We start from the raw sequence: 13,571 nt of genomic DNA on the forward strand, positions 1-13,571 counted from the left end.
CCCCAGCAATGGTTTCAGAAAAGAAAGATTGCAGTAATCCCTTTAAAATCAGCTTATTTTTCCTGTCTGCTAAAGTTCAGGGATTGACCCCACGACAAATACTGCAGTCTTGTTGTAAGTGTTCTTGTCCTAAACAGTACACACAATGATAGTGGGCATCAGACAGAGGCAACTTCTGCCCACACTTGTCACATATTTTAAAACCTGCTAGACCCTTCTGTAAGAAAGAGGGAGAAGTTAAAGTAAACTTTTTTTTCAATAGGCAGAAAAGAAACCGAAAAGACAATATGAAAAGGAAAAATACCAGCAATGGCTTTTAATAGCTGCAAGAAAAGACTTGTAGAAAAGAGAGAATACCAACAATGGTAATGCAGAAATTACTGTGTGTAAAGAAGGGTAAAAGGGAAGGAGATAGGTGTACCATGATGGTAGAAAATATTTACACTCAAAATATAAGAAAGGTAACAGAAGAAGCTCTTTTTAAAATGAAAAACGAAAATTAAAAATTAAACGAACAGTTATTTGTAAAGGCTTTTAGACAGGAAAAATGGAAAATTGAGAAATCTCTCATGGAAAAGTCAAGAGCTGGAGGTGACTACATGTAAATGCTAAAGTGGCAAACGAGATCTGAGGGATGTTAGGGGTGGTGCATTATAGGTAGGGAAAGAGCTTGAGAGTTTGTTGGTGGCCATGAGCTAGTAAAACAGACAAGTCTGATCCGAGGATCAGATTAGTTGAGGAATAAATGAAAATGGACAGCAACAGATTGTTTCTTAAGAAGAGGGCAGACAAACCTAGAAAATATTTTCTAATTTATAAAATCCATTATTCCACATATTTTTAAGATCAGTCATATTTAGATTCTCTGGCTTTGCAAATGTATGTCTGTTATCCCTTGTAACATAAGTTGGATTTATGATTTTGTATTAAGGTTAATTCTTTTTAGTTTCTGTAATGATCTTCTGCTTATTATTGCTATTGTAGCACGTGCTTTGTGTTTCTGCAGGCTGACTTGTTTCGTTTTTACCACTAAGTGAAGGATGATCCTTTAATCATGGGTCAAGCTCTCTGCATCTGTTCTCGGGGAACGGTTACTATTGAGAACAAGAAATATTTCTTCATACAGAAATTAGGAGAGGGGTGAGTAGCAAGATTTTTTTTCTTCCTTTAACCATTTCCCCATATAGAGTCTTTTCCCTAGTTAAATAACATTTTCAGAACTGCATCTTTTCCTTGTCTGGACAGATATGCTTTTGCATGACCTTTTGTGTCAGCAGCACTTGATTACCGCTTTCAGTGTGAAGTATGACTTTAGATAATATAAGGGTTATATATGCAGAATCATAGCAATTAGGCTTGCATCTGTGGCTGGGATAATATTTGAAAAGGGTATAAGTGGAGGGCAATTTCACTTTCCTGATTAACAATTGAATAAAATGAAAATAAGAAACTGAACTGAGAGGTACAAGTTGCTAAGTTCTGAAATGGCATGATTGTTGTAGTTTGTCAAAAGAGTAGCTAGTAGGTGTGAGGACAATTTTGAATTCCTCAGACTTTCCCTTGAAATTATGCTTTTGGAGCTATTTTAAGCCTAGCCAAGTTCCCCAAAATAAAATTTGATCGGTAGTGGTTCCCCAAAGTTTTGTGGATGGTTTATATTCTGTGGTAGACAAGCCATCGCTAGCTTCCTGTCTCTATTACAGACATGGGTGGCAATCCCCATCCACTGGTCCATATTCTGCTTGAATAAATGCAGGGAATAATTCTGCTTTACCTGAATGGGAAGCCTGTTTACTGAATCCATGCATTGGCTGAATAGTTTTTGAAGCATTTTAGTTTTTACTACACAATTCTTCAGTTTTTTAATTTGTAAGCTCTGGTCATCTTGCTTTAACAAGTTTATGTTTTGAACTTTTTAAACCAAATTATGACTTTCTCAGGTAAGAGTGCAACTGGCTTCACCTTGTTTTTTTTTTTTTTTGTTTTAAAAAAACATATTTTTGAAGAGAAAATGTTCAGTTTACAAAAGGCTCAGCATGTGTAATAAGCATTACAAAAGTGTATTTTTGTTCTGGTGTGGTATTTACTGCAGTAGTGTTTGCTGTGTAGGTGAGGGAGAATTGTTTTTTATATTTTTTTTTTTTCAAATTTGGTGGTGTTATTTATTTCTTTGAACTTAGAGCAATGTGCTGGCCTTCATTGTCCTTTTAACATGTGGCTGTGGTTGTGGGGGGTTTGTTAAGACCACACAGTAGTTTAATGTCCATAGTTCTGATTATCTTTGCAATTACAAAAGGGAGCTTTGTGGGTTCTGTCCCACACCATATTGATTGAACAGTGGTGTATTTGGTAGCATAATGTACTCCTTAGGTGCCATCCTGTGGGTGAGTTATTAATGTGAGGCCCCATCTGCTTGAGTTGGTAGTGCAAGTTGATGTTAAAGATTTTTACTTTGACCAGTTCATTTACTTCACAATCGCAGACCATTTTTTACCGATGACCTAGGACAAAAAGTTTGGCAAGTAACAAATCTACTTTTTCTAAGTGGGTGGTTTGGTATCCAGTATCAAAACAGTATGCAGTTGTTAGTCCTCAAGCATTTGCTTGGTGACTGCCCGCCAATTCCTCTCTGGAGGGAGAGGTACAAAGAGGCATTTGCTCTTCCTAAACTCATAGTTACAGGACACACAAAAGCAGAGTGAGTGGGTGCAGTGTGTGATGGGCTTTTTCCCATGCTGGTTTCTGGCCTTGTGGAGGATGACCCCAACAGAAGGTCAGTGGGCTGGTTCAGGGACATTTCAGATGATTCCTTTTATGATGTTTCTTTTCCAGCAGTGTATTCCAGACATAGACTTTTCACTAGATCCAAACTGGAAATTGGATTGTAGATTAGGCAGTTCTTAACAGTTCATGTTTTATAACTGTTTTATTTTTTCAAAGAAATCATTGCACTTTATTGAATGTTCTTTGCTAACATGTTTGTAAAGGCCATGGAATGCAGGATTGTATTTAGTAATAGGTTAGATCAGGGACGACTAATGTGGTACTACATAATATGCTTTCTGACTTTGACAGATGCTTGCTGGTCAATGCTTAAACTGTTCTCTACCATTCTCCTTAAATCTGTAATGGCAGATTCTTGTTTATGATCTAACCATTTATTTTTGTAATACTTTTGTTTGCCATGTACCCTTTGATTTTTCTTGTACGAAGTTGTTACACCTTGTCAGGTTGTTTCAGGTGACACTTTTGAAAGGTAAGGAATAGATCATTGTATTCTGTAATGGGTTAGGTGAGTCAAGTATTAAGTAGCACAGTGATCTCCCAGGAGTAACTGGATATGCTGTGTAGATGTGCTAGAAAATGCGAGTTTGTGACTGGTATAAAATACACCGGTCAAAATCTAGACTGTTTTCTGCCATTATGCTTAGATCTGTAATGATGCTTTTTTATGATTTATTTATTTATTTTGTAATCTTAATTTGTGTGCCGAATTTCATGATGATTTATGTGTTGATATTTAAGATTAATTTACTGGAGCACCACAGTGAATGTACATATTATAAATTGTCTTGGATAATGTGTTAGTCTTTTATTGAAGCAATTGTTATCTGCCTTGCAATCATCAACATATTTATTTAATCCTGAGCCCATTTCCTAATATTATATCTGGAAAAAAATAGTCTAAAAGGAGCCAGCCTTACTTCATGATCATGTGGGACACCGCTTATAACTCCTGTCAAGACAGAAATGTAAACCTCATTCTCACTTGTGTCCTGTTTTACCCACGGGACACTGTATGGCATGACATGTAATGTATTTAATTTCTCAGTAATTAATTTATTTAGAATAGTATTGAATGCCTTAAGTAGCATCAAGATAAGCAGTATGTGATGTGAGTCCTGCATCGAGTGTTACTGTTACTCTTCAAGGAATGCCAGGAGATTTTAAAGGCAAGAGACCCCTTTACAAACCTATGCTGTTCTGTAACTAATACAAGTGAAACCCTTTCCTTTTTTTGGTTAAGTTCCATTGTGGAGTTTGTGATGACTTGTCACATTAAAGGTATTCTTTGTAAAGTCTAAAATTGTTTAGGTGTGATGTGACACTCTGTTTTGTGAACTGGTACCACAACTGCCATCTGTTACCATAGATTGGGGTGCGCGCTCATGTGTGTGTGTGTTGTTTGTATTTAGTGTAAACTGGCTGATAGTGCTTTAGTTAAGTTTTTCTTGGTTCTGTATAGCAAACTGGCAGTTTTTTTTCTGTGGGAGGGCACTTATAACTGTTATTATGTAAGGATTTTATCCCATTATTTTCTACCTTTGAACTTTCATGGCCACTTTTATTAGCATTTTCTTGAAATAATATCACAGCTGTGTACAATATTCCATTTATGGCCTTATGACTTATGGAGTGATAAGATTCTGTCTACTCATTAAACTGATACATTATGGATGTAATAATGCTTGATAACCTGCTTTAGGATTTTAGATTCTGGCGTTGTCTTCTGAGGACATGCTTCTTAACATATTTAGGAAGTTTTACAGCATTTGGAGTAAAAATGTAAAGCAAAACATAAAACAGATATTCATGCACCCATACCATATATTCTAAGCAATAACCTACACAGACTTGGCCGTTTTATGGAAAGCTGTTGAAACAGCAGTATTGTCACCTAAAAAGCAGTATCAAAAAGAGTCTGTGCAAAAGAAAACAAAACAAAAAAAAAAGGTCAGCAGCAGCAAGTCTCAGGACAAGATAAAAACCTACCTAACCCTTCTGCACAAAAAGGTTAAATAGACTTTATATTACCTCAGCTGTATCATCTTCCAAACACACAAGGCCATTCACTAGTGCTGTACTTATGAAAGCAATTATGGCAGAGTTTTATGATTTTGCAGAAAAGTAAAACCAAAGAGGACCCATTTTTAATTGTTTACGCTTGATTAGAAACATAAAGACACTAGTTAATAATGTTGACACTACAAAATCTGTTACGTTTTAGATGCAGTATGTATACCTGGTGACATTGGCTACCCACTTACTGTCATGTTTATAAGGCTCACCATCAGTTCCTTAGAGTCCAGGTACAGAAATTCCATTATCATTTCACCTCCTTCCCTGTTGGCCTTTCAGATGCATTCAGGGTTTTCAGTAATGTGCTAGAGCACATTACAGTAAAATATGTTTGAAGTAACTACATTTCCCACAGATCTTACTGCTTGGCAAGAGTACATGTGTATCAGATTCCATACATGGAAGGCATTAATTTTTTATATTTTGCAAATATCTGCTCCTTATTCTTTCCTCTTCTGAAACTAAATGTGCATCCTTTTGACAGAATACTGGACAATGTATGGTTTGTCAATTAGACTGATCAGTGATGTTTAATAGCATCACAAACACACTTAACATTACTTTCATAATTAGTTAAAACAAAAACTATGTAGAAATATCTGTGTGGATATTTCTGTGAATATAATACATCTGCTATCAACATATCTTTTTACCCATTGTTGGTTGTCATCTATCATAACCTTAATCCATAAATCTATGGCTCAATTCATCTGCCATATGATCATAAACTTCCTCAGTATCCTCATCTGCGTTAGAAGCTGAGACATAGGAATATTTTTGATCATATGCCTGTGTGACAACTATCAGCAGATAAACATGCATTTTTAGAAAATAGCTTTCTAACTACATTAGTAAATACCAAGGCATCTAAATGTTTTGCGATTTGACCATTTGAAAAAACAATACTAGATATTTCAGTGGGCAGACTGGCGTTTATACAAAACCTGTTAGAGTTTAAATATTCACAGAAGTGGTGTAGATCAGACTGTCTGCCTTTCCATACCACCCAGCAGACATCAAGGTAATGTCCCCACATAACCAACTTATCCAAGAATCTGTTAGTGCCAGCTTAAACGATCTCAAACTCACAAAAAAAAAAAAAAAAACATATAAAGGTCAGTATATTTAGGGGCAAAGTCTACCTTCTTAGCTGTACTCTTGGTCCTTAATCTGTAGAAAACATTCCTTACCAAAAAAAGTGTTAATACTATTTTTGTTCACTGAATTAGCAAACTATTAAATTCAAAATAATAAATATTTGCTTGTTCTAACTAATAACCTGCCTGATCCCCTCCATGTGGTATAGAGTGAATGAATATCTAACGTTACCATGAACCAAGACTGTTCTTTACACATTTCAGCCATTAACTTTAAAAATTCAGATATGTCCTTGTTTCGGACTTGGACAACAACGGGATTCTGTTATTAAATGCTCAACTTCTCTGTCCTTTTTCTCCCTATTTATCGTCCCTGCTATGAATAAACAACAATACAGCATTTAAAATATTTTTAATTGACTGTTTCTCTCCACTAGAACAGTACCTTACTGTACTGTGGTGGTTTCAATTTCAAAAAACTTTTATCCCACCCTTGCTGCATTCTCCAATTCATGATGTCGTCAAGGCCACTGAATAAAGGAAATTTTCTGGCCAGTTGCCTTCCCAAACTGACATCACCATGACTGTCCTAAAAACCCACACATGCTGCAATGTCACAACTCCCTGGTATTTCCCCCACCCATACAGAAAGTAAAGGCTAGAACAAGGAAACAGTACACAAGTCTAGTCTCCTGCTGTGAGCTGTCAGTCACAGGTAACAGCTCAAATTACTCTTAGCACTTTGACAGCTAGGGAGGTTAGGTGTGAAGGGGGATGGGAGATGAGTCAAAGTAGTGCAATTCAGGCTTCAGAAAAGTGCAGTTTAGCCATTTTAAAAAGATGCAGCAGTAAAAAGCACTTTTAAAATCTGTTCTGTGGCATTTGCACTGTTTGTGTTTTAAGTAGTCATTGAATGGCATGAAATGTTACTTAAAACTGACTGAAAGACACCATTGTGTGCATGTAAAATCAGTGCAGTGACAGGAGCTTTAGGAAGAAAGAGGCCTACATGACGTAACTTTTTACAGACGAGCACTGCGTTTTGGGATACCTAGAGGCAGACTAAACAATCAGAATTACTCCAAGATGCCAGACTTTATGTGGTCAGACTCAGAAATATCGTATAAAAATATTTAAAAACCTGTAAATAGTCCCAAAGTGGTGTTAAAATGTAGGAAACACCAAACCATGATGAAATAAACATGTTTTTTGAGTCTGTGGGTGCGGTTCTCCTTTAAACATGGACAAGCAAAGCTTTTAAACAGACTTCTAGAAAGGCAGGTAAAGATTCAGTCAGAGAATCCTACCCAGAGACAATAATTCTACCTAGGGGATGAGTGCAAGTCGTATGAATTTTCAGTAACATGTATATATATTTGTGTGTGTGTGTGTGTGTGTGTGTGTGTGTGTGTGTGTGTGTGTGTGTGTGTGTGTGTGTGTGTGTGTGTGTGTGTGTGTGTGTGTGTGTGTGTGTGTGTGTGTGTATGTATGTATATATCTATATCTATCTATCTATATATATATATATATATATATATATATAAAATGTGTGTGTATATATATATATATATGTGTATATATATATATATATATATATATATATATATATGTATAAAACATTAATGTCTGACATCTTGGATCATCCACAATTAACTCTGTATATAATCTAAGTGAAGAACAACAACAGTAGGGCTACCATGGCAAATATCATAAATTTTTAATAAAACTTAGATAAAATAGACAAAAACAAACGGAAATATTCCTGCATCAGATCCGTTAAAACCTCTAAGACAAAGAATTAAAATACATAGTATCAACCAATCAGAAGCTACATCCATTCATTAAAATCATTCTATCAAATGGCAGTGGAAACTTCAAAGCGTGTCTAGTGGCAACATAATATCAAGCTGCAATGCAATGGCACATCACCTTAAACTCACAGTGTACGAGCTCTTAAAACAGGCTTCAGTGGAATGAAGCCATTCAGACCCAGAGGAATATCTGCTCGTAGATCAGCTATCCAACACATTTCTTTCACCTCATTGCATTGATTACATCACCCCTCTAGGTGTAATTTGTAAGTCGTCAATCGCCATAAATGAAAACTTGTTATTGTTAAATTGTCTAACATGTTGATATAAAACATTACTATGCAGCTCATTGCGAATAGCACTAATATGTTGCAAACTACTCGGCTTAAACATTTGATTAGTTTTTCCCAACATAAAAAGATGTGAAATGATCGCATATAGTGATATAAACCACATTCTTACTGTTACAGGAAGCATAACCATTATAAGAATAACATTTATGGTTAGTATGTTCAAAATTATTAGAACTATTAATAAAAGCACAAGCTTTACATGTTCTACATGGGTAGGTGCCCACTCTTGTACTAAAAATAGTAGCACCTCCTGTTTCAAATGAATTACGACAAAGTAAATCTTTCAGGTTGCGATTCATCCCCTACAATATCCCCGATCTGGTTATTCATCATTGACAGCTTCCTGTTGCCAAGTACAATCTCACAGATACGTCTTGAAATCTCACAGATACGTCTTGAATCACTACTAAAAGTGGTATCCTAATAGGTGAGGACCTATTGGTGGTAATATGCAACTTATGCCCTCTGCCTAGAGGAAAATCATCGTTCACCCCTTTCATATTTACATAGAAACTGTTGCTCCAAAGTCGTTGGGGTGATTTATCTATTGTTATTATACATGCAAATAAGGGGAGGGGCAGCAGGAGGCCAGAGCTGAAGCTGCAAGTGGCTTTTTGAGAGGAAATAAGGAAAATTATGCACAAAATAGTGGGACTTTTGGAAAATGCTAGAGATTAAAAAAAGGCTTTGCAGAATGCTTATTTGGAGAGCCACTGAATAAAACCTATTGAATGCAGTAGTAAAAATACAGCACTCTAAAAATGAAATAACCAACTTAATCAGTAGAGCTGCCACTAGAGAGCAGCACTAAACTTCCAGGCTCTTAAATCACAAAATGCACCTGATGTGCAAGAGATATGATGCCTCCTAAATAGCACAAAACACAACCTATCAAGACTGCTGGAGTCACTGTTTAACCAGAGCCTTCAGTCAGGCTTTATGTCATGTGAATGGAGAACTGTAACAGTTATCAGTCTGCCCAAGTATGGGCTTTCTATGGTTCTTGGATACTACGGACCATAAGTCTGACTAGTATCAAATGCAGAGCTGTGAAAAGAATTATCATGGAAATATTTAATAATGACACAGAAAACCTTCAGACACTGAATCCAAATCCATTTTGGTTTCATCAAAGGCATATCATGGCTATGCAACTTGACGGATTTATACAAGAAGGTTACCAAGGCAATGGACAAGGACAAAATGGTGCATACTGCCTACTTTTACCTGTCCAAGGCATTTGATGCAATACCGCACTTGGGCATTGTAAACAAACTCCTGGAACTGGGAATAAATCCCTATGTTACATGCTGAAATAGCCAGCTGGCACTCAGATAGGACCTAGGAAGTTAAAATAGGGGAGTTCATCTCCACAAAGATATCAGTCACTAGCAGAGTCCCTCAGGGCTCTGTGCTGAGTCTTTTTTTGATGTATATTTTTCAGAAGTCAAGGCCAAAGTCAAGCACCTCTGGCTGACCAAGCTTGCAGATGATTGCAAACTGCGAGCAGTCTGGAATCCCCCCCCCCCAAAGACACCAATATCCTCCAGAAAGGGCTAATACAGACAAATAACTGATGCCATAGACACAGTTTAAAACTCATTGCTAAGAAATACGTACTAGTCCCCTTTGGGAAGTTGGCTATTCCAGGAAACTGTCTCATTGAGATCGAAACCTAAACCCAGTAGTCAGGGATTTGGAGACATATGCCAACAATAACCTGGCTCTTGACCAACATGTGTCTAAGGTAGTAAAGAAATAATTTCTAAAGTAGTAAGGAAATAATTTGATGTTGCCCAACTTACAAGAAAAATATTGCATCTGGGTCTGAGGATTTCATCGTTCCACTGTATTTGGCCCTTTTAAGAGCCAGCATTGTGTATAATGCCCCCTTCTGTATGTACCTGACCAGACACATGCATCAGCTGGAATGTCCACAGATGTTCCTCTTGAAAAGAATACAGGGTGTTAACAATATGTCCTGTTTGGATCACCTCAAGAGCCTATCTCTACACTCTTGTTTCATACATACTGTTGAGGGTTGATCTGTGTCTGGCATACAAGGCATCCATGGATCCCACTCTTGTGGACTTTTGCATATCTGCAAAACAAATGACATCAGAACTATCTGCTCCAGGGACTTAAACCTTGCTTGCAACATGCATAAGACATGATGGAGTGACAGGCATGTGTCTCAGAGAATACCCCTTCTCTAGATCAGCCTTCTCATCCATATGAAGCAGACTGCTTTCCTAACTATATTCAAGCATAACTTGGACCAGTGGATGGGAAGTCAGAAATTAACCCCTGGTATGCCACCCCACCTGTGTCTCTTAGACAGAGGCAGCCTGTAAATGCTTGACCACCCATGCCCCAACTTCATACTTCTCAACCTCGTATCTCAAAAAATCTGGGCAAAGCCTGACAGAATGGGGGGACAAAAGCCCAAAAAACATGGACAGTTTTTAAATATTGCTCTTATTAACTCAGAAAGTTGCTAGAATAACAGGATTTGTCTTAGCAAGGATTTTTTCTGAAGGATATGATGTCTGAAACAATAAAATGTATATCATTATTTAGTCCTCAGATCATCCCAGTGATTTTATGCCGCGGTGGTGCAGCGGTAGCATTGTTGCCTCACAGCAAGAGGTTCTCCTGTTCGATTCTCGGCTGGAGTGAGGGGAGTGCCTTCTGTGTGGAGTCTGCATGTCCTCCCCGCGGTTGGGTGGGCGTTCGAAAGACGTGCGTAAATGGGCATGCCTTCGTTGAAGGTTGAACATCGAGCTGGCACCTCGGCGTTCGTCAAAATCTACTGCCAATCATTAGCTGACCGGAGTTCCGCTGTGGCGACCCCTAACCAGGAAAAGCCGAAAGACGACAACAACATCATCCCAGTGATTTGCCAGATCATCACAAATTTTATGAGGAACAGATAAAAAATATGAGGCAAAAATATGTAAAATTGAGAGGTGTGGGTAACTTACACGTACCCCTTAAAATATCTTTTTGTGCACCAAAAGTTATTTGATACATTTGGGATGCATGGCTAGGCTTAAAAGGCTCTTTTGTATGTTAGCCTAGTGTACACCTATGAACCTATGAGCTCTCCTATAGCTCAATAATTTCAGTCCTTTGGCTTGGACAACATAAGATAGATTTTACAATTTGCTAAATGACTAGCATAATGTTAGGAATATGCATATAATATATTTTGTACATGTTTCAAGGTCGTTATTCTATACTTAGAAAAGTATATAGTATACAAGTTTTCTTTAGTTAGAAAACTGGTTTGAGGAGTGTGTTAAGAATACTAATTTCCAAAGATAGTTTACTTATCAGCTTTGTTAGCTCCAGTAGGAATGGAAGCATTGAAGCTGGTTTATCAAGGGTGAAATTCTCAGTGCCAGATGCAATTACACTGGAGCTATATTTGGTGGGGAGTCACAGTTGTAGGGTGCAAAAAAAGAACATGATATAATCACAGTTACAGAGTATTGTAAATTGTTTTGTTGTTCTGTTACTAGAGTTTCCTCCCTCATGGAAAGAGGCGGTGGTATCAGTGAACCCAAAAGAGGGCAAGGACCCACTGTATCCCAGTTCAAATAGGTTATTTTTGGTCCTTAATGAAGACTGTAAAATCATAATACCCTTGATTGCCTCCAGGTTGGTCTTTTTACTCCCTGGTCATATACATCCTGATCAGTTTAGGTGTCTTTCCAGAATGCAGCTACTCGTGTCTATTATTTGAACTTTTTTTTGGTATAGGAGGCATAAATATAAATCTGTCACTGCTGGCAGTTAGCATGGATTTCTTTAAGACTATGGAGTTATATGTATTTATCAAGGTAAACAAGTTCAAGTAGAAGTGAATGTTGAACTTCCATCCCCTTTATCTGCTACATAGACGTGGTAGATAATATGGCCTGATCTGCTTTCTTATGTTTGCCCTGTACATGGAAGAATTGGATTTCAAAATAAATGGTTTACATAAGGCCGCAAGAAGATGAATCCTTTCCTCTATGCCAGTGATTTATTGGTCTATTTGAGTGACACTGCAAGACACCTGAGTAAACTATTTGATTTGTTAGGGCATTTTGGAAGATTATCTGTCTACAGAAAAAAATGTGTTTATATATATATATATATATATTTTTTTTTTTTTTTTTAAATATATATTTGTGTGTTTATGTATGAATGTACAGTGGATATAAGAAGTTTACACACCCCTGTTAAAATGCCAGGTTTTTGAGATATAAAACATGAGACCACAATAAATCATTTCAAAACTTTTCCCACCCTTAATGTGACCTATAACCTGTACAATTCAATTGAAAAACAAACAAATCTGTTAGGGGAAAAATATAAAAAGTAGAAAACGTACAATACACTGGTTGCATAAGTGTGCATACCCTTAAACTAATGCTTTGTTGTGTGTGTGCACCCTTAAACTAATACTTTGTTGAAGCACCTTTTGATTTAATTACAGCATTCATTCTTCTTGGGTACACACCTGCCATCAATTAAAAGAGACTCTGATTAACCCCAAATAAAGTTCAGCTGTCCTAGTAGGATTTTCCTGACATTTACTCAGTTGCCTAATACAGCAAAAGCCATGGTTTGCAGAGGGCTTACAAAGCATCAAAGGGATCTCATTGTTGAAAGGTATCAGTCAGGAGAAGAGTAGAAAGTGTCCACAGCATTGGATATACCATGGAATACAGTGAAGACAGTCTTCAAAAACTGGAGAAAATATGGGACAACAGTGACATTGCAAAGAACTGGACGTTCCTCCAAAATTGACAAAAAGACAAGATGAAAACTGGTCAGGGAGGCTGCCAAGAGACCTACAGCAACACTGAAGGAGCTGCAGGAATTTCTGCCAAGTACTTGTTGTGTAAAACAGCACGCAAGGAATGTTGGCAAAAAGCAATATGAATAATTCCACAGCAACACTCGATATGCAGTCCTGGATTCTCACTGAAACACAAAACTTCACTATAGCAATGCTGCTCAGACCTTCAGTAGTGTAAAAAACATTTATTTAAAATCAGATTAAGCGCTTTCACCCATTCACCGTGGACTTCATCAGAATCTGATTACATCAGTTAAAATAACATAATTTATACAACAACCCAACCAATAAATGTGGGCTACAATTTCACGTTACAATTAAACATGTCATACTCAAAAAACAGTTAAAAAGACATCTCTATAAAACTGAATTCAATACACTATCTAGAATTATTCCATTATTAAAATATGTAAAAAAAAAGTGACAAACGTTGGCATTCTTATTAATAAATGGCTTAAAGGAATATACTGTTGAGTGGATCATATCGTCAAAGACTCTTGGGATTTTCTAAGTAGACTTACGAGGCAGATATGGGAGAAAATTTTAATTTTCTTAACAATTAATGTTGTAGACCTATTTTCATGCATACCAAAAGATG

General features: G+C 36.9%; 1 protein-coding gene across 2 annotated transcripts in view; it reads left to right on the plus strand.

The window, feature by feature from the left end:
• The window catches only part of STK16 (serine/threonine kinase 16), a 391,131-nt gene that overhangs the window by 38,595 nt on the left and 338,965 nt on the right, over positions 1 to 13,571 (plus strand). The window contains exon 2 of one of the 2 annotated variants that reach the window (XM_044078236.1): positions 1,007 to 1,140. In XM_044078236.1, coding sequence (XP_043934171.1) covers positions 1,055 to 1,140 — 86 coding nt within the window. In that variant the 5' untranslated portion in view covers positions 1,007 to 1,054. Of the gene's footprint in view, positions 1 to 984; positions 1,141 to 13,571 lie in introns of those variants that run through there. The other variant, XM_044078237.1, reaches the window with a different exon arrangement.

Source organism: Protopterus annectens, chromosome 7.part0, assembly GCF_019279795.1.
Source record: "Protopterus annectens isolate FY-2018-M chromosome 7.part0, PAN1.0, whole genome shotgun sequence".
In the NCBI taxonomy this organism is placed as follows: Eukaryota; Metazoa; Chordata; order Ceratodontiformes; family Protopteridae; genus Protopterus; species Protopterus annectens.